The sequence below is a fragment of the Neopelma chrysocephalum genome, unplaced genomic scaffold (assembly GCF_003984885.1).
Source record: "Neopelma chrysocephalum unplaced genomic scaffold, ASM398488v2 Primary Assembly neopelma1_71, whole genome shotgun sequence".
In the NCBI taxonomy this organism is placed as follows: Eukaryota; Metazoa; Chordata; class Aves; order Passeriformes; family Pipridae; genus Neopelma; species Neopelma chrysocephalum.
The window spans coordinates 2,903,202-2,931,054 of NW_020897731.1; the positions used below are offsets into that span (position 1 = coordinate 2,903,202).

Below are 27,853 nucleotides of genomic sequence, written 5' to 3' on the forward strand. Positions count from 1 at the left end.
TATTCCTTAATTTTAGGATTTGCACAAAAAAAGCAAGAGAATCAAAAGTAAACTCGGTTAGGATGTATCTTTATCACAGTTTATGTTAGAAAAATTACTGTAAAAGGTATCTCCCAAACTTGGTAGTAAGTATTAAATAGCAAGAAAACACAGCACAGATCTGACTAAACTTCAAGCAAATGTATTTTCAATATATGTTCAGCTGAATCAGTAAAGCCACAGCAAGCATGTCATAGTGTAAATGTAGTGCTATCATCACTATGAAGTTTAAAGGTGTATCAGTAAATACATGTGAACATGACATTTTTTCCCTACAGAAGAAAAATCGGGTTTTTTTGCTTGTAATGAGGACAGAATTCAGCATAAATTATCTTTATGCCTTCAGTTACTGGTCCTTTCTGCCCTCACAGTGCATATCAGCCCACTCTACACTTACTTAGCTGAGGAAAAGAAGACTCATGTTTAACACTCATGACAAGCAAATGCCAAGCATTCCCAAGGGAAACTGGCTTTGCTTATCTACTAGAAGTACAACTATTCGTACAAAGGGTTGTACTCCCCAAAGTACAACACCATGAGGAATTTTCAGAAGAATGCCCAAGATGCAGAGGAGATTAAAAAACAAAGTAAGGGAAGAAAAGCTTTTGAAGGTTTTTGCAGGAGTTTCATTTGAGGTCAAACTGAGAACTGTGATGAAAGAAAAGATGCAGTGGCCCACCCTTATAAAATAAGCAAAAAACTTCCTCCCCCAAACCAATGACAAACTTACCATATTAAAATCTAAAAGATGTTCATCATCATTGGATATTTCCTTTACATCTGCAAGTTCTCCTACACCATTCTCTCCCTTGGCATTTGTATAGCACTCTTACATTGTGTTTGTGGGGGTGTTTCAGAGGAAGAGGAAGAAAAAACAGAATTGAGGAACACTGTTATTTACATTTAGCCAAAATGAAAGCATCCAGAGATGTATTCTTGAAATTCATACTCTAGCCCTCTGTGCTTGTGGAGGATTTTATGGTCTGACACCCTTACAGAGCATAATACCTTACGGAAGCTTCATCAAATCCTACCTGGATAACGAAATAATAAAAGAGGAAGCTACTTAGTTAATGAAAACATCTAAAATACTAAAGTACAAAGAGCAAGAATTACTTTTTAATCATAAATGCTTCAGTGCATTTTTCAATTCTGATGCTGCACGGTGTTCCAGATCATTCCTATTTCTATCCCCATACAGTATAGACTGCAACTGCAGTTTGATGCTCACTGAAGCTCAAAAAACCCCCAGTTGATGTGAATGGCTGTGGTTTCTACTTACCAGAGTAAACTTCTATATAGAATATCAACACTTATCATATAGATATACATGGGTCACATGCATCAATATCCACTTATAAAAAATACCCACACAGAAAAACTGGATACAGTTTGTGAAAGAATAACATCAGCTCTGACGATAAAGTTCCTTGTTTAAAAAGTCTCGTTTAAAAACCGAGCCTGGAAGAGCGAATCGCGGCACTGCTGTACCTCACGGACACTCTGCCCCGCCCCAGCAGGTTCTGCCCGTGGCCGCGCTCCCCCCCCGCCGCAGTTACGGGCCTTCACCGCCAGGGGTCAGCACGAGCCGCTCCCGGCTCCGGGAGCCGCGGGAGTCACCGGGAACAACCCACGGCTCTGCCGCAGGACACTGAATACCCCCGCTTTGTAAAGACAGGGCTACTTAGAACATGGGAGGTTCTGTGACCAGTCCTGCAGACATCAATCTCTCGTCTTTCGTTGTGCACATTTCTATAGTTGGGAGCAAAGTAAGTTAAGATGTTCTTGAAAGTAACCCAAACTGTCCTGAACGCCCAAGTAAGGGCATTTTGGTACCGAGAATACGGTTCAGTTGCACTCCTAAAGTAGTTCAGTATCAACCACTGGCTAATCTACTTCCAGATTATTTAGGAACCAGGTCTCAGATCAAAACTTTCTTGCCCTGAACCTCTACCAACAGAAAGCACCAGAGAGCCTATCAATTCAGGATACAAAATGTTCTGGTTTAGCTTCTTGCTGTCTCCCAGAAAAGGTGAACTGGTATGCAGGCAAAAAAACCTGCCTGGATTCTTGCCTGACCACTGAAAATCTGGGCTGAGTCAGCTGTCAGATATTCCAGATTCCTGGGGGTGCTGGAAACACACCTGCTTCTGCTCACAAGCAGCCTGCCTACCAGGAGTGGACTTCCTCTCTGTGTGGCACAGAAAAATTCCCAGCCTGTCAGTGTGAATGGAGTGGCCAAGTGGCAAATCTCTCTCCTTCCCAGTCTGAGAGAGATTCCACACATTCACTGAACAACTGGCATGTTATTTATGCAAACCCATAAAAGGTAATCATCATGTTTTCACATTCTTATAAAACTGCCTACCAAGGAAGTATTTTCTCAGGATGAAACATTAAGAAACATAATAAAGTATTTTCAGAGTCAGAGATTCATTTTCTGTTTACTTAATTGCAGGCTCTGGAATTAAGTAAACTTGCATAAATATTAAGACTACTTTAAAACCACTTTCTTTTGAAACCAATTTAGAATCATGCTAGAGATCTACTACAAGTGCAACTGAAGCATCCCAGTTCTCTCTCTGATAAGAGAACTGCTTGTGGAAGCTTACTGGTCTGGGTTTTTTACATCTAGACAGTAGTTCCAATTCATCTGCAGCAATTCCAGTCCATAACAAGGAGTATTTTGCTCTAACACAGGTGCAACAGCAAGTTAGTTCTAAGAGGCAGAGGTGCTTACCTTCACACTGTGATGCAGGAAAAAGGGGAGAATAGAGCGCCTTTTCCCACCAGCATTGCTTTTCCTGGCTGCCACTCATTCTCTGCAGATTAGTATTCAATATAGGAAAGTGTTTAGACAATAATCACACTTCATTATGCCATAAATAATATACTTACACGTAAAGGAGGAAACCCTGATATTACAACTAATTTGCTAGATCTTATAGGTCACACTGCTCAATTTCTAATCCTAATGGGAAATGACTGTCCAACTACAGTGGAACATCCATTCTCTGAACTCTTACAGCCAATATGAACTCCATGCTGGGGCTCAGACTTTGCCATACAGAGTTGTACAAATCCAGAACAAAAAAAATTAATTCCAGCCCTACACTTTACAATCTACAGAGAGATGGAGGCATAGTGAAACATTAGTCAACATGATGAATAGTTACTGTAAAACGAAACAGAAAAGAAAGAAAACAGAGTGGCAAAATTTCTAATGTTTAAAGTCTGGAAGGGTGAATCAGCAATACCAATACCCAATGGGATAACAGAAAACTAAACTAGAGAATTATGTGCCAACATGAGGAAAAAAAGTGGTCATGAGGATGATCAATAATTTGTCTTTATGCTAGAAATAATCAATTCACTGAGAATGCCAAAATACTTCCTCTCTTCTCTATAATTTAATGCTAATTTAAGTTTACCAGAGCCCTTTCCTTATGACATTAATGGACAGGGCTAAAATACCAAGGGCTTGTCACAACAGACATGTCCCCAGTTTTATGGCTGCACTGAGGTAACCCCGTTAACCTTCAAAAGATGATGCCAGCTTGTAACATCCTCTATAGATATTAGACAGAATGATTAAAAAACCAAACTACAGTGCAATTACCTACAACAAACATTAACAAATGAGCTTTAACACCGACTTTCTATCCAGCTTCCTCCTCTGTAAGCCTGAGAACATTTAAGCATGGAAAATTAATGAACCTCCTTTTGTTCCTCCTTACACTACTGTAGACTAAACACCTATAGAACTTACACTTACAAACACTTATTCCTTAATAAAGAGAAGTTCCTCTCACACCAAAGGAGTGACTCAAGAGTGCTGTCAGTGCAGTTTCAACTTATTTTTTCTCATGAAATTGTGCTATAGTGAATACTGAACTTATTCATGCTGGTTTCCTCTCATAAGACTGAGAAACAGTCCTTTTGGAACCACTCTCCAAAAATTCAAACTCCAATTCTAGAAAAGGGAGTTCTTAGAAAGTTAAATCACAGGTTGGTGTCTTTTTCAACATTACCAAAAAAAAAAAGAGGAGAGAAAAAAAAAGAAAGCTCAAGGGTATTTGAAGCAGGGCTTAATAAGAAATATGTGCATTTACAAATAAATTCAATCATAGAAGCCTCACTCTGTGCTGACTATAGACAGAGGTGTCTAAACTCCATGGGCACAATGCTTTATTAACTTCAAAGCCTCTTCCATCGCTGCTGTCACACCTGCACAGGGGATAAGCTGGATGAACCACAGCAGGTTACAAGCAAAGCCAGCTGGAGTCTGGCAGGGTACAACAAGCTGCAGCGGACTCCCTTCCTGGGCTAAGGCACCTTTGGAGCCCATGCATGTGCTGCAGGATGGCTCGGGGAGTGAGCCGACACCTCTGTGCTTCCCTCACAGTCTCAGTGCCTGGAGAGTAGGAGGAGGTCAGACAGGTCCCAGCTTGGAGCAGAGGCAGCCTGGCAGGACTTCACTCTGAGCTCAGACCCAGCCCTCCTGCCCTCACATCGGCCCTCATGCTGGGTTTTATTTCTAAACCAGCATTAAGGTCAGGTGTGTGAAGCAAAAGGACGGATGTGTAAAGACCTGCTATCCATACTAAAGCCATTTGGGGGTTTAGTTTGGGAGGGGATGAAGGACAGGAGCTGATGTCCATTTTATACGTTTACTGAAGAAAACAATTTTTTTCCTATGGATGTTTAAATGTTTACTATAACTGCCCAGTCTGTCATCATAACAATTTTTGTGAATTGAAGAAATACTCCCAATCAGTGAATACAAAATACCAACTCCAGAATAGCACCTTGAGTCTACCTTCCTTTGTTGGCAATCTTTCCCTTTTGAAAAAGCATTTTCAATTTATGTCTCCTCCTCCTCTCTCACACACATACTCACATACACTTCCAATGTTTTATGAAAAGTTTAATTGAATTGGCCAGATACCCATCTAAATAGCTATTATTCACAATGGTTCTGGTATTAGAAATTGCAACTAGAAGTCTCTCCTCTCTGAAACTATTCGTATTTATTTTACTTTATTCTTAAGCAGAACTCAAAGACAGCAAGGCAAACCCAACTGCAACGCTGTTGCACTCCAGTCTTGCTGCAGGTCAGAGAGAACACTGATAGGTTTCCCTTCTTGTTTTACAGGTAGGCATAGGGTAACTGAGGCTTCTTCTAGAGACTCTGGTTGAGGCAAGGTAAAATCACTTCAGGACCTCAGCATTCAAAAGCACAAACACTACTGTAATGTTACAGCAATGCAAGATTCTCCTGCCCCAAGTCTTGGCTGATTTAAACCACGATCTGTGAGCTTTCTGTAGATTTGAGTCCGAACTGCACAGTTACATGCAGAAACTAAAACTCCAATTCTGCTTCTGGTCCTATCACCTTTCCCACCCCAAAAGCTAAGCTAACCTAACAGCAGAAAAAACAAATTTAATGTTTGCTATTGTCTAAGAGTTTGAAAGAGTAAAATAGTTTCAAAACTTTAAATAGTAAATACTAAATAGTATGTCTTTCATTGGCCTCTACTGCACATTTGTTCCTTGCAACATCACTTTGTCTGCTTTCTCAAATGAGCCTTCCCAAGAACTTCATACAACAGCAGGGCTGTTCACTTAGGTCTTTCATCCAAAACTTCACATGAAACCTCTGGTATACAAAAGAACAATTATTCTTTGCAAACATCAGTACAAATATTTTCTAAAGGAACAAAAGCAAATATTATGTTTTTTTCAACTAAAAAAGGAAATTTTAGTGCAGCTAATGCGAAGGAGGGAGTTTGTGAGCTCAAGTGGGTAATGACCATTTTAAACACTGTATTGGATCTCCAGCATAACTATGGAAAAGCAATTCACTATCTTAAGGATACATCTGAATAAAATAGAAAACCAACAGAGAAGTGAAAGATGTTTCCTGCACCATGAATGCCACTTCCTAGAGCTGACGACATTTTTCCTCACTTCCTCCATTCGCACACATAGTTGAAATAAAGGAGCCCAGGAAAATTCCCGTTCTACACACTCTTATTGTATTGCTGCTTTCTTGGCTGGACTGCTATGGACAGCAACATGAGACTGATTAACTGATGAAGCAGCATTGCAAGAATGCAGCAGGATATCATAGCATATTGATCTGGGCACAAGGACAAGCACTTTGGTGAACACACCTCAGCCTGGGAGCTGGGCTCGCTGGAACAAACACCCAGTAGGTGCATTTTACTCTTTTGCTCATTTTGTTTGTGTAAAATGTTCCATGCTCACTACAGCCAGGGATGTATCCAACACCACTGTGTTTAACTGGGAACAGCAGGCAGCCTGATAAACAGCACATTTCAGTGGCACTGTGTGTTTGCTGGCAGAGCTGAAATGCAACTGAAGTTTCTGTATGACAGGACACTAAGACAACTCTTAGGAATACCTTTGACAGAGGCATTTGGGCAGGTGAGGAAACTGTGACGACTAAAGTTGGGAAAGATCAGATCTAATAGTACGAAAGCAGTTACTCACAGGAAAAGTCCCAGCCATAAGGTAAAATAATAAAGCTGGTACGGCCCTGTATGAGGTTTGGTTACCTGAATGCTAAATGTACAGATGGAAAAGCTACAGAAAAAAGGTAGGAGAAATTTGGAGGGGGGCAGGAGGTTGAGGATTTTCCCCTCTCTCCTTATGATTACAGATGTATTTGATAAAAAAAGAAAAAAACCCCTTATTTTATTTATATTTTGTCATATATATATATTTTAAAATATTTTTCCTCAGATAAAAGCTTGATTGCTCATACTTTATTAGGAATTTACTTTATTATTTTTTCTTGGCAGAAAATAGTAGTTTTATTTTGCAACATCACAAATTTCTAAGAGAGCATTTATGAATATGCAACATGTTTTTTTCTCCACCAAGAACTGGTACAGCTTGTGCTTAACAATTTAAATCTTATTTCATCAACAATTTGCACAGGGAGAAATATTAGTATTTTTTTAACTATTCCTTAACTAACAATTTTGTATGAGGCTCGAATAATTTTTTTTTATTTCCTTGATTCCATCAGAAGTTTTCCCCTACAGTTACAGGCAAATGTCCAGAGCAAGTTCATTCAGCAGCTTAGTCATTTGCCAGTCAGAAAAGTTACACTGGTCAGAACTTTGTTCTTCAAGCAAAATTTATGCAAAGCATCTTCTCAGAGCTGGGATCTAGAGCTGTAAAGACCATCTGCTGAAGGTCTTGAAAAAAGGGCACTTCATTATTTTACAGAAAAGTTTAAATAATTTTACATCTACGCATGTAAATAGCTGTTATTTTTGATCTAAATTGGTATGCCTTTCAGGATAGGCTATTTGTGCTTTAGATAATAATCTGGAAACACCATCACAGAGTATTTGTACTCCCTCAGGATGCATGCTGACAAGGATCATGGCCGTGACAAGAGGTTTGCAGAATGTGAACACAATAAGCACTAAAGCCTCAGTATGATCTGAATGAATATTATCAGAAGTGTTACAACTGACAGTTTCATAACCAAGCACAGAGAAAGTCATATTAATCTGGAAGTACAGATTTCTTGTTGCTCTGCAACTCCTTACTATTAGGAAGAATACAAGAAACACATGAGTAATTTAAAAGTCAAAGCAGCAATGAACCCATTGAGACCCATTCCAAAAGATCAGATGCTAATTTTAGTTCAGCCACCCAGTGAAGATACACTTGGCTCAAGTAGCTGGTCACAAATAAAGAAGGGGACCTGAGTCTGGATTTTATGTTCTTAAAACCCATTTGGCAGTAACCTAATTGCTGAATTTCACTGAAAATACATGAGCAAGGGACCCTATGAGATAATCTAGTCTCTGTTCCTGCAGAAAGCTGGAGTCAACTACAATGCACTATTTCTCTACTCAATCTCTTCAATGCAGAATTTCCACTCTTCCCTAAAAATTCCTTACAGTAATGCTCATTGTCTGGTTAGAATTCTTATTCTTCAATTTCCCTTACTGTGACTTAAGGTCATGACATCCACTTCCTCTGTGTTTACCAGAGCCTACAGAACAACACAGCTTTTCCCTTATCTCCTCTAACTATCAACATGGCTTCTGCAAAACTGCTGCCTCTGCTTCAAGTCTCTTACTTGAGATAAAACACCCCCAGTTCCTTCACTCTGTTTGCGTAAGTGGTGATCTTTGTGTTGCTCTCCTCAAGATATCTTTCTTGACAGACAGAACCAGAGCTCAGCCCAGTACTCCAGCAGAGCAATTCCTTCCCCTCTTACAGAAGGGCATTCCTGTTTCTGTATCTCAGTGTTGCTTTTGCAGTGTGTCATTCCTGATTTACACTCGGTTATGATCTACTTGGAGATGCTTTTCTGTCTCATATCATTTCCTTCCTTGTCACTCCTCACACTGTGTTTGTAAAGAGGATTATTATTTTCTTTAAAAATCTTAGTTGTCCCTGCAGGATTGCCATTTTATGTTTTAGGCCACTGCTCCTATTTAGCAACCTTTGGATTCTAATCCTGTCTCCCAGTGTAACTGCAGACTTTCCCACTTTGTTATCACCAGGGATTTTCATAAACATGCCCCACACCAGAAAAAATTATCAACTTTCTTGTCCTCCAGTAAACCACTGACTATTATTTTGAGAGCGCAATCTTTTTGCTAAACCAATACTTGAAAACTTTTTCAGTTTCTCATGCATTTGGGCCATTTACAGCTTAAAATATTTCTTTAGGGAATTTAAAAGAGTCCTTGGTAACACCCCAAGTTCCATTTTCCTCCTTTAAAAAATATATTTGCTTTTTATATATTTTCTATCATCCATGTGTTCTCAAACAAGTATTCTACTAGACTTTTCTCAAATTACTTGCTGCTCCTCGTGATATTCAGCTGAATATTGCTATGACTAGCTGAAACAGGTGTAGTTTATCTGTACTACTCCTTAACTTAATTTCTTTTCAGTAACAATGACAATAAATGCACTAATCAATACCTTGGACATTACCTCTTCACAGCTTTCCAAGCCTGTTAGTTCTGTCTCTCAAATATCTTTCAGTCATTTTTCTGTTTCTGATTCACTTCTGGGACTTTAAAGTGTACCATATCTTTATTTTATTGGCTTACTTTAAACCTTGGGGTTTTCCCTTGTGATTTTGATACTGTTGTTGTGAACTCTATCTTTTTTAGGTCCTCTCATACAGACTAGTACCACCCTTCAATACTTCAGCAAATTAATGTTTTCTTAATTAGAATGTTAGAGCTTAGAGTATTTGTAGGTGTTTTCATCATCTGCCATGATCAGCACTTACCAAGCAAGAACTATCTGGACCAGTCCTTTCTTAGATAGCCCCAAATTACTCTCTCTTACAATGAAGTCCTTTGCTTTGTAAGTAGATGACTCTACATGCTCTTTTTCCACTTGATTCCCCTGATTTTAAGGCACACAGCAGACTCCTCTGAATTTTGTGTCCCTCTTACCGCTACCTGGATTTATGGCAGCTTACCTGCTGCACTGCTGACCTCAGAACCAATGTAAGACACCCCTCCTTCCCTTCCTCTCTTCACAGCCCTTCCTAGAGGGGGTTGCACACTTACATTACTCCAGTGAACACAGTCCCTCACCACATCTCATGGCCAATTCAGTCATGAGATCCACAAACACTTAAACTGTTTTTGCAAGTAGAATTCCCTCATTCCCAAAACCATCGTCTTAGGCATGTTCAGACCTGAAAAGTGTGGTACCGATCCCAACCAAACCCACAGGTCCTTTTATTTAACTCAAGGACTCATCAGCATGGGCATTCTTAAAGCACACCTACTAGACTGGGGCCCATATAACATCTGTTGACAAGAGATACAGTGTTGGTATATTCATGGTATATATTCAGAGACCATTAACTGGTCCAGACTGGGTACTTACCCATGATTCCACGGCTAAATGGTCAGAGCATTTACTGGGAAGAAAAGGACTGTACTTTTGGGGGGTCAAGGGGGCGTGTTTGTGAGGTTTTATGTAGTTCTTTGGGTGGCATGAGCTGGTGGTTTTTTGCAGGGGTAGCTTGGTTTGGATTTTTTTGTGTGTTTTGTTGGTTTGGTTTTGTTGTTTGGTTGGATTTGATTTTTTTTTAATCTTGAGGCTAGGTATATAATTATCATTCATGTTTGAAGAACTTCTCCAGGAGCTATTAGCAAATTCCTGCTGCAAAATACACTGTGATTCTAAAAGAAGTGTTCTAATATAGAAGGTAAGAGGGAGGAAACTGAACCAGATTTCCCTACAGTCTTATAAATAAGAGGTATTCAGAGACGTGTGTTTGCACAGCACATATATAACTCAAGTTTAACTGATGCAAAGCAGAATGTGTTACTATTACACTGCGGTCTATATTAGTATCCTCACAACCATTATTTATGCAAAAATATTGCACGTACCTTAGAACATAACTCAAACTTCATGTTAAATGACAGTGAGTTAAACAATAACTTTAATTTCTGTCATAAGTCAAGCAGAGAAACACAGAAATTTCATTTTAAAAAAATCTTTACAAATACTGATCGATACTAATCGGTCAATACCACAGCTTCTGCTCAAGTTTTCTTTCCCAGCATGTATGTGTGGGGTGTCCACAAAAAATGTTTCTCCTAGACTGTCCTAATTCTAGGCATTTCCTATTGATTTTGTTTAATGCTCATGAAAATAAATAATACCACTCAAAAAGAAAAAAGTTCACACACATCTTTTATAGACACTTAAGTAAAACAAGAAATTTAGATAAATGTTCTTGAGCCAAGAAGTCAATTATTTTCAGACTCAAACTACTGGTGCATAGGAAAGTCCAGAATGTGCACACACCTCTCGAGACATGGTAGATACAGCCAGGTAAGTTAAGCCAGGCTGTCTCATTTTAGGGTGCAATCAGACTCCTCAAGGCCCCCAGGAAGAGCTTAATTACAAACCAAACTGGAGTCTAGACTGCTGAGAGGGTTGTTGGCTCTTTGTACTTCTCAGGCGTTTATCAATTTGTAGCTATGAAAACGCCTACAAAATCATGAGACCTGAGCAAGGGAAGCAGTTTTCCTCTTGCACTAAGGAACTTAAAGAAAATAAAATACCAGAGCTTTTTGAGCACTGTTCACTACCAAAGACTCAGAGTTACCATAAACTATCAAACCACTGTTAACTTATACCAGCCACTTACTACTTTCTAGAGAAAGGAAGATGAGAATAAACATTCTCATGGAGCACTGCACATCCAGAAAGGAGATCTGGAAAGGGCTGAAAGGAAGTGTAGGCTCCTGCTGTCACAAGTAACTGTATTACACCATTTGTTCACTCATTAGGCCCTAATGCATGATGAAGTCAGATTGCACTTACTCCTGGTAGAAGGCAATTCCAGAATCTGTTCCGACTTACAGTCTAAGTCTATTAATTTTTTCTGTGACTCTTTCTGCAAGGCCTGGCACAAACAAAGAAACTTCCCGGACTCAGTAGAGATTTCTGAAGACACTTCATCTCTGTCAACTTAACAGAGCAGCAGGAACCAAGATGTCTAGAAAAGGTCTGGAAAGTTACAGATTTGATTCCCTTGTGCAAGCAGCTGACATCAACTTATTGACACAGGGAAGAGAAGCAATTAACTTAAAGGAGGATGAGAGCAGAAACAAACAGGAAAGAAGGAAAATAAGGAAGTCTGATTTTGTTCAACAAAAAGGTGAACTTTAGTTTTAGCAAGAGGAAGGTTAGCTTTCCATATATGAGTTAGTGTTTCAAACTTATAACTGAGGAGTGTACCATTGCACAACATAAGCTGGGTGCAATTCTTCAGTTGAAAATGAAAAAAAATTCCCTCCGAATGTAAATAAGATAACTGCTGAATGTGTGAAGAGGAGGCTGAAGGGGAAAAGAAAATGTAAGATGTAAGGAAAAGAAAATGTAAGATGCAACTTACACTTGTCCAGACAGTATCTCTGGGCTGGCCACACAACTAATTATTTTGATAGTTAAATATTTCTTCTCAAGAGCAGAGGGAGCTCACAGAAAGAAAAACTTGGGATATTTTTGGCTGGAAAGAATTTTTGCTCTTGATTATAACTTAACTTATGGCTATGATTACCTGAAAGAAAATTCTGAGCTTAACCCATAGTTATACTGAGGCTTTCTTACAGTACTGTAGTAGTGATGGATATTTTGAATTCATGTTTTATTTCTTTTTGTGTCTATGCTGACAAGAGGATGTTGTAATTTCCAGAGAATATATCCTTTCTACAAGTCTTTCTTTGCTCAAGTTTACAACCAGCAACTCAACTCCAAATTCTTCCATTTGGAAGTAACTATATTGAAAAGACTGGCTTCAGATCTTTCCCTGCAGAATTTTAAAATATGTTTGAATCAAAAGCAGTAATATTTCATGACTCAAACTTTATGCACATTTTAACATTTTATATGTAAATCAGATAACCTAAAGACCTAAGGTAAACAGATTTAAAAGTCACATGAGTGTACACATGCATATATTTCTAAAGGTATGCAAGATGACACCAAAATGCCTGAAGATGGCTAACTTTTCACAGAATCACTGAATGACTGAGGTTTAAAGGGCACTCTGGAGGTCATCATGTCCAACTCCTCGTGCTCAGGCTGGGCCATGTAGAGCAGGCTGCCCAGGACCTTGTCCAGACATCATTTGAGATCTCCCATGGATGGAGACTCTACAACCTTCCTGGGCAACCTGTGCCAGCACTCGGTCACCCTTACAATAAGAAAGTTTATTCTTATGTTCAGATGGAACCTCCAGTGCTTCTACAATACTGTATTTTCTAGAGATCTATACAATCACAAACATTTAAATTGAACTGTCACATGAGAAACTGCTGGTTACCAGCTGCCAGCTGCAAATTCTGTAATTTTATATATCCACATACCTCTTCATGCTCTCCTGAAGAAACAGGATTATCCTCGTACGTGGGGAAATGACACCCTGCTTTACAACTGCAAAACCTGCCAGTCTCCTCACGTGGCTCCACTATTCTGCAGTTTACTTTAGAGCTCTCCACCGCTCTCCCTTCTAGAGATTCTTTCATACTGCATTCTAAACAGGGATCTTGGTTTCCTACTGGCAACATCCCGGCCGACTCTTCTTGGGAATCCAATGATGTTTGTGCACTCTTCTCCATTCCAGACTTTTTTAATCTGGGAAGGAATTTTCCAGATTCAAGCTCTGATTTTCCATAATAATGCCCTTCTTTTTCTGCATCTTCTTCCAGAGGTTTGAGATCTGCTTGCGGATCCTCAAATACATCTACTTGAGGAGGGACAGCAATAACTCCCTCATCTTTTTCTGACTCAAATTCTGACTCGCTTCCACCCCCTGGAGAAAGTTCAGATGCAGAAATTGGGCGAAAGTGAGTCCTCGGAGAAATCCGTATAGCCCTGTACTGAGTTCGATCAACACCACATATCCTGGGGTGTAAAACCTCACTGTCTGAATCAGAGCACAGAATTGACTTCGGTTTAAAACTAGGGCTGAAAGATGCAATTCCTTCTGGCTCAAACGAACACTCTACATGAAGAACTTGTGAAAATGGATTGTTCAGGTCAAAGGAAGAGAATGAGTATTCAAGCCCTGGTTCTTCCACTTGAAAGTTACCACAAGTTCCCAGTAAGTCTTCATGGAAGATAAAAGAAAAACCCTTATTTAATCCGTTATCTCCACTCTTTGATTGCTCGTTCTGTTCAAAGGATACAAAAGGCCTCCACAACTGCCTATGGCCAGGGGCAAAGCTATTACCTGGAGTCATGAAAACATCTGTACCAGCAATTGTCACCACATCGGAGGCTGCACATTGCAATAAGCTCCCCTTTGAGTGACTAGGTGGCACCACTGCCCATTCTCCATCACTGTTAAAAGTTTTGAGCTCCCCATACACGCCACCAAGTATAAATGAGTTTTCTTTATCCTGGTTAACATCCCAAGGTTTTGATGGTGTGGTATAGTCACCACCATCTACTTTTGATAAATCATTTGAGACAAAGGCTCTCTTCTCTACATTCTCTTTTTGACCTTCCCAAAGGTGATACTCTGATCTCTGCACTGCTTTATTGGGTTCCTGGAGGGTTTCAACTTTTGCTTCTGTATCCAAACAGCAGCAATAGTTATTTACATCAGTTGAAAACAATTCATCTTCTATTCCTTCTATTTCTACCATTGCTGCAGAATTTCTGTCTGTCATATTTGTCCAAATATCTTTAATAACCCCTGAGCTGTAGCCATCTCCATGTGGACTGCCTTCACTACACCCTTGTGTAGTTTCATAGTCTTTACTTTCTGCTTTTTGTTCTAGCTGAATACCACAGACAGATTCTAGCTTAGATTTCTTTTTGAAAATCAAAGTGGGCATTTCTCCTAAAGTTCTAGCTTGTTGCTGGCAGGTTTCTTCTGGCAAAAAATCTAGAATTTCTTCATCTACATAATTCGAAGATACTCTAGGAACTACATAATTCATATCTTCAGCATTAAATTGCGTGGATTCTTCATATGGAATATTTAAAGTCTCATTGTCTGAACGTGTTTCTTCCGAGTGTGACCATGGACTACAGGTTCTTGTTGAAAGATTGGAACAGTGTTCATTTTCATCAAAGGCACTATTTTTGGTCCATATTAGCAATCTAGACTGTGTTTTCCCAAGAATATTAGCAGTGCTACTAGAATCTGCATTTTCATTTCCCAAGTTGAGTGTTTCAAAAGAAAATGGTAAAACAGAGTTACTGCATTGCACTTCAAACACTGAAAAACAAGAGTTTATACCAGACCCTTCATTAATATCTGAAAAGAGCTCTTGATTGCCAGCAAGCATGTGTGAATTAAGCATTGTGCTGTCTAGGATGGGGGAGAATCTGATCGGAGAATCTCCTCCAAAACTTTCCCCGTCTGCATCACCAGAACTAGAAGATGAACAGCACTCCCAAAATTGAGCTAAATTACTAAGGTCTTGCAAGAACCACCCTTCAGCACCAACAGAGCTGGTCGAATCAGTCCATATTGCACTTTCCCCTTGCAACTCCATTCCATCTAACACTATGCAACATTCTGCCTCAAAATCAGTTTTTTCTTTACTCTTCTGTCGAATCATATTTAAAATCCGACTCTCCCCTTGCATCGTATCTGAGGCACCAGGATCCAACATGGATTGATCAATATCCACTTCATAGAAGTGCGTTAGTTCTGACAGATGAACATCATCTAAATATTTGTCGTCCTCTGGTTGAGAACATATTGAGGTCCCAGCGAGGTCAATATCCTCATTTAGAACTGCAGGCATTTCTACAAAGTGACCATCGATGAAAGTACCTGCTGCGAGGTATGTTTTATGAATATTATTGTTGCTAATACAAAGACCATGCACTGATTCAGACAACTCTTCCACAGCCTCTGATGTTACACCACATATATCTTCTCTGTTGCGGTACGTAGTCTCCAGCTTGCTTTTTCTGCTGAGAGGAACGAAGTACTCTGTGATCGGCTCAGTATACCACAAGGGCTCTTCTTTATATTCCTTCTCATTTCTGCTGTCTAAATACAAATCTTTTCCATCGCTACCGCCAGCTTCTTTTCTTCCTATTTCTTTTAATGGCCTTTTACCTCTTTTGCACAGTTGTTTGATGGACCCACTGCTGCTGCTGCTGCTGCTTCCGCTGTGGACTTTTCTGTCAGCCTTTTCACCAGCTTTCACTGACAGCCTGCTCTGCCCATTACGCCCCTTTTTGTTCCGAACCTCTCTTGTTTTGTGTCTTACTTTAATACATTTCATTGATGCCTTGTATTCACCTTGATTACCACTAGAACTTGAGCCAGCCTCACTGGATCCAGACGACCAGGAGCGGGGACGCATCTTTCCCTCAGACTTATGTCGGACTTGCTTTTTGTACAGACCAGGCTTCTCTTCAACAGTGTTGCTACTAAATTTGTTTTCTTTCTCGTTTTTACTTTTCTTCTGCTGGGTTCTTTCCTGTACAGTGGCAGATACTTTATTACTTCTGTCTTTAGTTACTTCACTTTCACTGTGGCAGTCCTTTGGAGAAGATGTATCCGTGCTAGTTGGTGGAACAGTGGATGAAGATGAGGAGCTAGAGTAAGAGCATACTTTGGATTTATTCCATACAGTCATAATTTCCTGCAGGCAAACTGGCTTTTCAGAAAGAGGAGGAAATGCTTCATAGTACCTAAAAGTAAAACAAAAGGGACATTTGGATCATAGAGCTTCAGATGGGCATTAAGATTAGAAAGTATTACTAAAAACACACCAAAACCCCAACAACCTAAAAAATCTAGTTTGCTCTACATATGCACAAGCCACTCATTGCACTATCTGAATGATATCAAAGGGGAAATAAGATAACCTTTAAAAGTGCTTATATTAATACATGCTTAGAAATATACTGTCTACAAGTAAAACAATTCCCTTTTCAGATTAAATGTCACTGTATAGAGAAATTGTGGATGCTTACAACAGTGAAGGCCTCTCTCTAGGTTTATGAGATAATGTAGCAATTCACTACAGTCTTCTTAAACGTTTGATTTAGATTATAAATGAAGAAGTCCTGAATTTCAGTTACTTGAGTCCTGAATTCCAGTTTTTAAAACTCTCCTTTATGAAATGAGTCACTACCTGCTAAGTTCTGCACAGTTTGATCATCCAGTCATTAAGAAAAAGCTATTAAAAAAAAAAGATTAGTTCTTGAGTAGTTTAAGATGCTTAACAGCTTTATGCAATAGGGACAAGATTAAAATATGGTTTTCTGCAATGTTTAAAGTAGTACGTGTTTGACAGCAGAGAGATTTAAACTGAATCACATATATTTTATGAAAACCTATTAAAAACTTTTAAAGTCAGTTACATGCACATTAGCACAACCAGTTCCCTGGAAAAGTATCATCCATTTAGTAACAATTTTACTAGACTGTTGCTACCAAAGGTTATTATTAAGAGATACAGAAGCAATTGTATCTCCAAGAGAGGTCAATGATAGAACTCCTGGGTACTTCAGTAACACTGGACTCGGGTACTCGGTAACCAGGAGATCACTTCGGTTATCAAGAGTTTAAAGGCTGTCAAAGGGTTTGTTTGCCATTTCTGCAAGAGAAGACAGCAAGTTCTGAATCCAGGAAACTGTTTCTCTCCCTGGAAGTCCAACATGTCAATTAATGATGTTTTAAAGGCTTTTAATTTGGATGATTGACTTAGTCTTAAGGAAACTAAAACACAGTATGGTTTGAGTTCTGCATATAGTCAAACGAATGTAGTCAGGACTATGACAGAAATTAAACTAACCCATGGTACCAAGTGCTTATATTTAAATATTTATGATTAACAAAAGAAGATGGCAGGAAAAAATGTATTTCTTAATATCCACAGAAACAGATTCCCCACTAAGTTAATTTTACTGTGTTAAAATATGGGAGTAAAAGGAGAAAAAAGTGTCTCAGATAATAATAAGAAAAAAATGCATACATTTCTACTTGATCCTTTGCTGTGGGAGATAAATCAGTCTCAGGAGTCAAAGAGCCTTCTAACTTTTTGTGAATCTTCTCCTCTGTTTTGGAAGAAAATTCCAAATGCTTAACAGAAAAATTCAAAAAGCCAGTGTATTTTATAACAGCATTTAACAAAAAGCATCAGGATGTATACCTGTAATAGTAGTAAAATTTCCATAAATCACTGTAAATAATATAAAGAAATTACATGTTACCATCCAAGATTCAAGTTTTCCACAGTTGTTTTGTTAAGTTCTGCAAATTTGACCTAACACAACTGACCAGCAGCTACATGCAATGTCCCCCCAGGAGACTTCCTACTGAATTTTTAGTTGTTTCCCATCCAAATCCCTACCTCATTCCTGCATTGCTACAAGACACAAAAAATATTTTAAAAATTCAGTTATCTGACTAAATATTTTTGTGTTGGTCACATCTAACTTTTCACATATTTCACTAAAAGGAAATATTCCTGCAGTAATTGCTGTACTTTGAGTGGATGTAAAGTCATAATTCCTGTGTGAGAAGTGATTCTCAAAATTTCTAGTTCTTTATATTAAAACCTTTAAAATAATTAGAAAATGCTGTGAGACATAGTATTTTTTTTTTCAAAGTAAATGCTCAACACCACCTTGGCTCAGGAAGAAACTGTCACATCACAGCACTATGAAATACTAAGAGCTGAGTTCAAATACAAAAAAAGGGAATGGAAACAGCTAAAATCATGCTTTAAGCAGGTAAATGTCTATCCCTTATTTACAGCTATTTATACTACATGATAAGCACATTAATTTTACTCTAAGTGTCCAAGGCTGCTGCTGTGTGTCTGAACGAACACTTACGTGCAATGAACTTTCACTGGAGACACCACAGCTCTACATTATGCTCTCTACCCTAAGCTTGACAACATAAAGTCCCCATGAGCATTCCCCTAAAGCCTGGGAATTTTAAGTACACTTCTCTGTGAGGGCTACTTGGATGCTTTTCACAAGAATAGTTACTACATAACTACTTTGAGGCAAATCTACTCCTTGCAAGTACCAATACACAAATGGAACAGAATCGTGCCCACTTTATTTTTGTTACTTTTGGTAGGGAGGGGGATGCTGAATTTGGAGTATTTACTAAAAAGCAGGCATAATGGATACAAACAGTTACAGCTTTTCATGAGGAAAACTCCATTTGTGACTGGCTATTTCTGAGGTAAATAAAGCATACCAGTACAGATTTGCTTAAACTATTTGAATGAAATTATTCAAATGTATTTTAAAATTGCATGGCTTGTACTAAAAGCTACTGAAATAACAGCCTAGTACCCCACTCCCAAGTTTCAGAATGTTGCACAGTTGATAAATACAACACACGGCCTCAGAAGGTTAAATATTTTTTTCCTCACCTTGCTTACTCTGAAGGTCTTTCAGTTTGGAGCAAAGCTCCTCCACTAATGTTTCAATGCCAGAGCTCTGCACAACAAAACCACAGGGAAGGAAAAAAGAAAAAAGAAAATGCAACTTACTAAAAAGAATATTCATTTTGTAGAAACATATCAACACAGTAAACATAACTTAGCAGACAAGCATTTTTCTGTTTGCATGGTAACTACATATTAAAATCAACAGAATTTATTAGTATGTATAAAACCATTCCTATAAATATGTGAATTAGAGGTCAAAATGATTCCAGGAAACACGGAGATACATTCACACAGAGGTTTCAAACTACAAGTCACATTGTTGCACTATTGGATATCCAAGGTTTGCGATGTTACATTTACTGCACTGTGTCACTGAGGATTTAGCCAGGAGTCTCAAGATAAAAGTTCAAGCACCCACTAAACACTAAGACGCATTTCAAAAAGCTAAGCCTGATCCTTTAGGTTGCACAGTTTATACCTGTGGGAAAGGGACTGTTAAAAGGATACAGAAAAATCAGGCATGATTTTCTGCCTGGAGAATAGTAGGAAGAACAGTAGGAAGGAGAACAGTAGGAAGAACGCACACCTCAGTGGCAGAGAGGGAGAGGAAATGCTTTCACAATATTTTCATGCAAAACTCATCCCACAGTTTTGCTAGTTTACAATACCTATATATTTTTTCTTTTTATACATTGTGTTATTAGCTCAGGAGAGCAGAGGGAAAAATAAGCACCTTCTTCATCTTCCTATAAGCCTCTATTCTCCTCCTCTGTTCCTCTACATAAATACTGAAATACTGAAAACAAGCACACACACAAAACAGTCCAATATATTTATTACCTATCTGGGAAAACCCCATGCTATTCCAATGGAATAAAAGTTGAATTCCAGTTAGTGAAATACTAAACACCAACCTCCAGCCTGAAATGGCCATTCCTATTGGAAGGAAAACTAGGTAAGATGGGTACTGTATTGATGCCTAAGGCATCAGTGTAGATATTCATGTTCTCATTAATTCCATGCTTGGGAATCATGCTTGGAGATTGCACTTCCCACTCTCTGTAACTGCAAACAGAGCTGGAATCACAGCTAAACACAACAATCCAAAACTGTGAGAAGGATAGAAGAGATCCCCTGCACATCACCGAACAGTCAGGAGTGGTAAAGAGGGAGAACCACGCAGCTTCTTGTATCCTATGCACAGTTTCTTCAATATCAACTCCATCATCACTGGAACTCCAGTTCCAATCATACTTGGAGAAACTTATACAAACTCCCTAGAAAATCATCTCACCTTCTGAATTTAACATGATCTTCTGTGCACATAATTATGGAACATGTATTCTCTCCAAAAGCAACACCGATCAAATATCGAGTTACAGAAATGCATTAAAAAAAGAGTTTGATTTGCTGCGTCACCATGGTGGTAAAAAGACTTAATTTTTTCAAGATCTAAGAGTTTCTCCTCTCTCATAATTACTGGCCAGAAATTGATGAGAAATATGAATATATGTTGCTAAAGCACAAGAAAATATCACTGAAAAGAGAATGCTAATTCATACAGTGAAACTAGCTTGTTTAATTCACTGTCAGAAACACACACTCGAAAAATCATATACTGAAGCAATGACTTATATGCTAACTTCTGAACTTTAATTATTTGCAGCCAAGTGAGAAAGAAAGCAATTTGCTATTCCTAACTGCATTGCTGCACTGAAGTGCTAAATATAAACCTTTATGCCACATACTTAACTGAGGATGACTTAGCAATATCAAACTTTAGAAGGCATCTTCTACATCAGGAAATTTACCAACACAAATTAAATTATTTAGAAAGAACCAAGCAGGACAGTAATATGGATGAAGCTATGTAGTTGTAATAATTTGTCACTTTATGCCTATATCACTCCTGACTTCCCCCTCCTCCCCCCAAAAGGTCAACAGAGGAGGAGCTGGCCTTGGTTTTCCTCAGCTCCCCGAACTGTCTAATCGAACAGACACCTGTAGCAAACACTCCAAAAAATACAGATTTACTTTCTTAGCTTAATTATTACATCAAGTCAAAAAAAATGCCCCAAACCAGCAACAATATGCTCACCATTATACCGAAGGAGTGAAAACTTTTGGAAACAAATGCTTCATTTCCCCCTGTACCATGAAACTAATACTCGAGTCAGCTGACGCCGCTCGCTGTCCTGCACTGCGCTGAAGGAGACAGCGCTCGCTTTGAAAGAGGGGGGCTGGGAACCCACTGTGCAGAACACCAAGGGTCTGGAGACCCCTTGCTCAGCTCCTTACTGCAGTAGATAAAAACAAGCTGCAGACTTAATGCAACAAATGCCATGGTAATTATTTCCTATATGACAATGGTGTTCTTGGAAAATGAGATTTACTTGCTGTATTTTTTTATTGTTTAAGTTAATGCATTGTAGGCTGTAACAACCCCATTGCCAGAAAGTAAGATGTTCCAGGCACCGGCTTGGTGCAATAGGACACAATTAGTTAACAAACTGAGGTGATCTGCTTGAAGTACTTTGCTTATGTTCAAATTTAAAGACAGTCCCCAAATAGCACATTTTTGAACATGGAAGTCTTAGTGCCCAATTATGATTGCTTTTGTAATTCCATCACAAAAGGCTTAAACCTCACAATTGTCTGTCCCAGATTTCTACTAACCTGTTTCTCTCATTCAAACTACAAAGAACAGCATGTAATTTTTTAATTCATGTTTTTTATTTTGCATAACAATATTTCCTGCACACCAAACACATTTGATTCTGTTCTACTGTTTTCAACATATTTCTTTTTCCTTCCCCTGATTTAATGTACATCCAGTTCTACCAAAAGTTGTTCTTTTTGGCTTTTCATCAGCTGGCTGAAGCAATGGGAGGATTACATAAAGGATAGGTGTTATGTTACTGGCATAGGAGTGACTATGCTAACAGATAAATTAAGCTTCTGAACTCATCCAGCATGAACAAGAACAGTCAATCTGACTGCTGGAGTTACAGGACTCCAATAGCCAGTGTCTTCCTCACTGACCAACACGACTCTATTGAGAGCCAAATTAATGCACTTCTGCATAATGAAGAACGAAACCAATTAAAGAAAAAAACAGAAAAGTTCATACAAGTTTTTATATATATTTGTAAATACGTTTGTTGGTTTTGAGGTTTTTTGGGTTAGGATTTTTTTTTTTAACACAAGAGTGCACACACACACACATTTAATGTCAAATATTAAATCAAAGACCTTTTGAATATGCTTTAGTTTGGAAGTAGAGCAGTCAGAGATGACAAGTGGTAACTCATTAGTCTAAAGCAATCCAACTGCTTCCGTAAGTACATTCACACCTCTGTAAAGCTGCAAAAAATGTTCCCAGAAGATATTGAATCTATAAGCATAGCTACTTCTGAAATATTTTTATGAATTTAAAACATTCAGTTAAATTGTGAACCTTGGAAAAACCCAATATTATGTACACCAAATTCAAATCCACTAAAAACTGTTGCCTATGTTAACAGTGGGCACTGGCTTCTGCATTCTGAGAGTTTTGAGTAAGAAGCTGTTAAATATTAGATCCTCTCAGATTCTTGACACATCAATTCATGTTGATATTCATCTCTGCTAGCAGCTTAGTTCTGAATGTTGCAAACAAGCAGAGCCCAGTCACCGACAGGAAATTTAACAGGCTTTTCCTGAATTTGATCACAAACAGCACCCCTATCATTTCACATAGTTACACTAAGGAACTGAGGATAGCATTGCTCAGCAAATATTCCATTTGCACTGAGCTTTCACCTCTTCCCATCATCCAGTAATGATGTCTAGTTACAGGTCTCATACTTCCATCCAAAAAACGCCACAAAAATGTATACTGTGTCCTGCAGATTTGCATACATGCAACAGCCAAAAATTCTAGACAGAGAAAAGGGAAACAAAATTCTGATAGCATCTACTTAGAATGAGACTTCCACGTCTGATGTACTCTAAATATATACACAGAAACTGAAAAATTCCATCAGATTGTACAACTCAAAGGGCTTTGGTTTGGGGGGTTTTGTTTGAGTTTGGGTTTTTGTGGGGTTTGGTTTTTCACTTCCAGTCTAAGTTAATAACTTCCTCCAGAAGCTTTGAACTGTGCAATGTCAATATTTACTAAATATGTCTTGTCACTTCAGGCCCCAAAGGTCCTTGCTCTCTTTAAGCTTTTTGAAAAGCAAAAGCATTACACTTCATCTTTCTTGAACAATTAAAGTAATCACTCGTTTGCTTTTAGGGGTTTGAGAGCTTTCTAGCATACACTTTCAAAACAAATCCTCATTTCCCTTTCCCAAACATACAGAATTGTTAAGTTGGAAAGGACCTCTTGAGATCCAAACTCTTGCTAAAACAGGGTAAGTTAAAGCAGAATACTGATGCTCCTTTCACAGAATACAAGTTCAAACAGATTAGAAATCAAAGGAAGTCCATATATTAATAGTTTCAAATAATTCACTTAACAGGCCATAGGACTCTTAAGAGGAGATGGTTCTCTGACTGTACCAGGACAGTTTTCTTGGCATGTGGCCTGTCACCAAGTGCAGGATTACGTAGCTGTTCTATATGGATCAGCTGTTAAGCCACGTGAACTGAATAAGGCACAAAATGTGATTCATTGCAGCCACACATCTATTTCTATATTTTGTGGGATGATGAAAGCTAGATAAAAGTCTAGGTTTTCATTTTTTAACATTCTGACACAGTATAATTCCTCTGATTACAAGTACTCTCACAGGAGGTGCTCAAGAAAGACTAAAAAAGGACTAAACAAAAAAATCAGCCCAAGATCACCACTACGTGAATAAATGAATGAATAAATAAATCCACCAAAAGAGCAGCCTGCCTGGGGTGTTCAATCCAAGTGGAGTTCAAAGGAATAAAATAGGGTTCCAGTTTGCATGCTGAAATTTTCCTCCATCATCATAAGGGAGGTGACACAAGGAAACATTTAAGAGTGTATACTTACTTGTACAACCTTTTTGATCCTTTAGTAGTGAGAACACAATTAAATATTAATTTTTTCACTTGAATACATGATGAATTACGACAAAGATATTAAACCAGTCAGAAAAACAAATTCTACTTATTAACTTCTCTTTCAGGGCTCATGAATACTTGATGGAAGTAATCTTCAATAAATGTGTGACTTTTAAATATCAATTTCCAAGCAAACTGACTCAGTATCACAAAAATCAAAGCTCTCCAACAAGGAAATAAAAATACTTGCTTACAACTCTCTTAGTCCTGTCTTTTATATTAAAACAGCATTAGGAAAGGTAAATTACATATCTGGCACATAACTAGAATCAGACTCAGATTTTCAGACCTGTAATTCATCACTTCACACAACACCTTCTAAGAGAGAGATAATAAATAGCACATTATTTACTAATTCTAGATAAAAGAGATCAACTGCCAGCTCAAATTAACTTTAACAGAACATGCTATCCCTAAATGTAGGTTACTAGAGCAGCTAATCTGACTTCTGTTATTTAAAACTTAATTCTGGTAGCTCCCTCCCATAGCAGGCTACATTGAAATAAAAGTTATCCCCCCAAGAAATGATAATTCCTCACTAGAAACTATTCTTCTCGATTATTATTAATCGCTTATAAACAAACATGCTCACTTCAAAGCCACAAAGGACTTACTATCCTTTTAAGCAGTGTTGCTGTGAGATTTCACTTAATCACAGTACTTCAACTTGCAGATGCTGAAATGTTGTTATCTGTATTATCAATGCAACAGGAGTAACTTTTAAAGTGTGTTCCCCTCAGTTATGCAAGAGCTCTTTTCTGCACCAAGTGAAATGCAGAAAGGACACTTCAACTTTCCTCAGCAGGTACTCTGCCACATTCATTCAAGTTTGCTTATGTGTATATAAGAATTCAGAATAGACCCCAATTCAAATTTTTGGTGAAAATGATTGTTCTAAATTAAGGAAAATTATAATCTAATGACACTGCTCTGTGATGGAACACAAGGCATTATTCAGGAGAGCTCCGTAACACACTCCTCTGGCATTTTCACAGCCACACCTGTGTGCCTGAAGGACTGTGCTGCCTCCTTCCTCCAGGAAGTGCAGTTGCCAACTTTCTGTCCCAGACATAACAGAGAAGCTTCTGTGAGGGGAGAACTGCCTTGCCCTGGTTTGCTCCCATTATCACTGGGAGTACATACAAAGTGAAATAACTTTCAATCATATTGAACACACACTTTCAGCCTCCAAGACAGTCATCTATACTATGGGAAATACTTAAGTAATATTATGAAGCAGCTTTTGTGTAGACTAAGCTCTCACAAAGAACTTCTCCAGTTCTATAGATACCTTTTCTATATCAAGAAAACACATACAAAAATTGGAATAATTAAAACATTTGTCAACTTCCAATAAAGTTACTATTACAGTTGGCAGAGCAGCTTCAGTAACATGACAAATCATATGTGGTACTAGGAATATCTGTTAAAATGCCAAAGTTATAAGGAAAAAGGAATTGATTTATTGTAATTAATTTATTCTGTGTTACTTTGGCAAGACAAATTCACTTCAATTTCCTATATGGTATCTGAAGTTATTTTTAAAATCCCTTTCTAGAAACAGCTAGTACATCCCTTTCCAGAAGCCCAACTGGATAAAACCCAAAAGGAATATGATATTCACTAGTTTTGTGAAGCGTTTTGGCATTTCCTGGAAAAGGACTGAACAATCATCCTCAGACACATACAAATGCTTACTACTGAGCTGGTCAGGATAGCTGCTTCAAAGAAGCACTATGGCTGTTTCTGAACCTCAACTTCATTTTTTTGCTTTACTAAATTCAAACTTCTCAACATGCACTTCACCTTTCTGATTTGTGGCTTTTACACAACTTGCTTTGTTCTTGTCTGTCCTGTATCTTTACATTAACACTCTTGCTCACGTCACTTCTAGTTATACGAAGATGTGTAAATTCAATCACCTAAGAAACCATTTAATGTTTACTATCCTATTCCCTGGTACCCCAGTGTAGTGGCCCTGTGTATTACCTAATTAATACTGGCTTACCTCAGAGAAGCAGGGAATAACAGTGATTAAAAGTAATTCTAAATCACCTAATTAATGTGGCATCCTACATAAAAAGAAAAGGAACAGAGTCCCTGTGCTACAGACTCCATAAGTCCTTTTTCCGCAGTTCTTGCACATCACTGTTGCAAAGTGCAAGGCAGATTATGCAACGGTGCCTTGGTCTACCTGGCACACAGATACCATAATCTTTGGAGACCACAACAGTTAGCCAGAGTAACCCAATAAAAGACACACTCAGATGTGGAATCATAACCAATTGATTCATTAGGAGATTATTTTTTCAAATAAAGTTTACGTGAAGAACTGTAGTAAACTGCATGGATGCCCCAGCCCTGGAAGTGTTCAAGGTCAGGCTGGATGGGGCTCTGAGCAACCTGGTCTACTGAAAGGTGACTCTACCCATGGCAGGGGGGTTGGAATGAGATCATCTTTAAGGTCCCCTCCAACCCAAACCATTCTATGATTCTAGGATTCTATGAAAGTTTTACAGTTCTGCACTTTGTGTAAGAAAGATGACAAATGCTAAGAAAATTTCAACAAAATCTTATTTTAGACACATCTCAAGTTTGTGCTGAAAGCAAGGCACATTTGAGAATAAGATTTCCAGGCAAAATTTTTAAGAAAACTGTTCAGTAGAGCCACATTTGTTCCTCTATGTGGTCCCATATGAGTACATAGATATACAGGTATCAGAAGTTACATTCCCCCTTCATAATTCAAAGCAAGCAAAGCCAATGCTCCATTGCTGTTAGCATGCCCACACCTGACGACATTTAAAAGAAATCACTGTTATGAAGTTTCGCCAATTATGTTTCCATGTTACCCCCAAGCAGTAATTTCTTAGAACAGTGGGATAGAAGGCACTGTGTGTTCTTGTCAAATATATCAGAGCAGTTCTTTTTCAAAATTCATTATTTTCATTAGATAGATATCCATTAATATACATCAATCAAGACTAACTCTTACTTTGACATGTACATGGTTTCATGTGGCAGTTAGCAGATTTGGAGTGCTTGGATAGTCCAGAAATGGACCACATTGCCTGACGCCCATTCCAACATGCCCTGGGAGAACAGCAGCATTAGACACCAGGAATGTCTCACGATGTGCTGCAGAACAGCTTAGGTGAAGTGGTCACCTACACTCAAAGAAGCTCTGGTTTCATCTGCGCAGAAAGTAAGATTCACAGGAAGTTGTTTCCTTTGCTCATCCTTAAACTGTCCTCAAACATTTCAGCAAGGGACACGGCAGCTGCTTTAACTGAAACTCTGGCACTAAACTAACTTGGGGTGCAGCTTCACATGTGACACTGGAAGTGTTCAGTGAATTAACTATACCCTTGAAGAACTGCAACAGCACAGCTGAAGACCTGCTCTGTCTACTGAGCAATGCAAATTTCAGCAGAAAACTAGTCAGCTGAAAGCTAATTAAGCTTTTGGATTTATGACCAATGGACAGGCACATAAATAATTTCACTATTATTACTAGGAAATATACCTACTGAAAAGCCTTATATATAGACTCAACAAGTAACCTCTAATTCCAATCTTGCTCACAGTATCCACCTTGCAGGTGAATTTCTAAATTTTTTTCCTAAAGGTATGAGTCTCAAAGACACTGCTTTCTGCCTTGCTACTGACAAGTTTCATTATTCAAATCCAAAATAATTAAAACTTTCAGAATTAGGAGGCTTAAAAAAATCCCAACATTTCAAACATGAAACAAATGGAACTCAGTTTTAGGTGTACCAAACCGGAATTAAAAAAAA

The 27,853-nt window shown here is 38.4% G+C and overlaps 1 protein-coding gene across 2 annotated transcripts in view; it reads right to left on the reverse strand.

Annotated features, from left to right (window-relative positions):
- The window catches only part of KIAA0232 (KIAA0232 ortholog), a 66,914-nt gene that overhangs the window by 2,851 nt on the left and 36,210 nt on the right, over nt 1-27,853 (reverse strand). Inside the window, exons 1-6 of one of the 2 annotated variants that reach the window (XM_027686619.1) lie at nt 21,076-21,149; nt 18,960-19,026; nt 17,541-17,622; nt 12,954-16,251; nt 2,780-2,861; nt 770-867 (exon numbers count right to left, since the gene is read on the reverse strand). In XM_027686619.1, the coding sequence (XP_027542420.1) occupies nt 770-867; nt 2,780-2,861; nt 12,954-16,251; nt 17,541-17,622; nt 18,960-19,026; nt 21,076-21,078 (3,630 nt within the window). In that variant the 5' untranslated portion in view covers nt 21,079-21,149. Of the gene's footprint in view, nt 1-769; nt 868-2,779; nt 2,862-12,953; nt 16,252-17,540; nt 17,623-18,959; nt 19,027-21,075; nt 21,150-27,853 lie in introns of those variants that run through there. The other variant, XM_027686618.1, reaches the window with a different exon arrangement.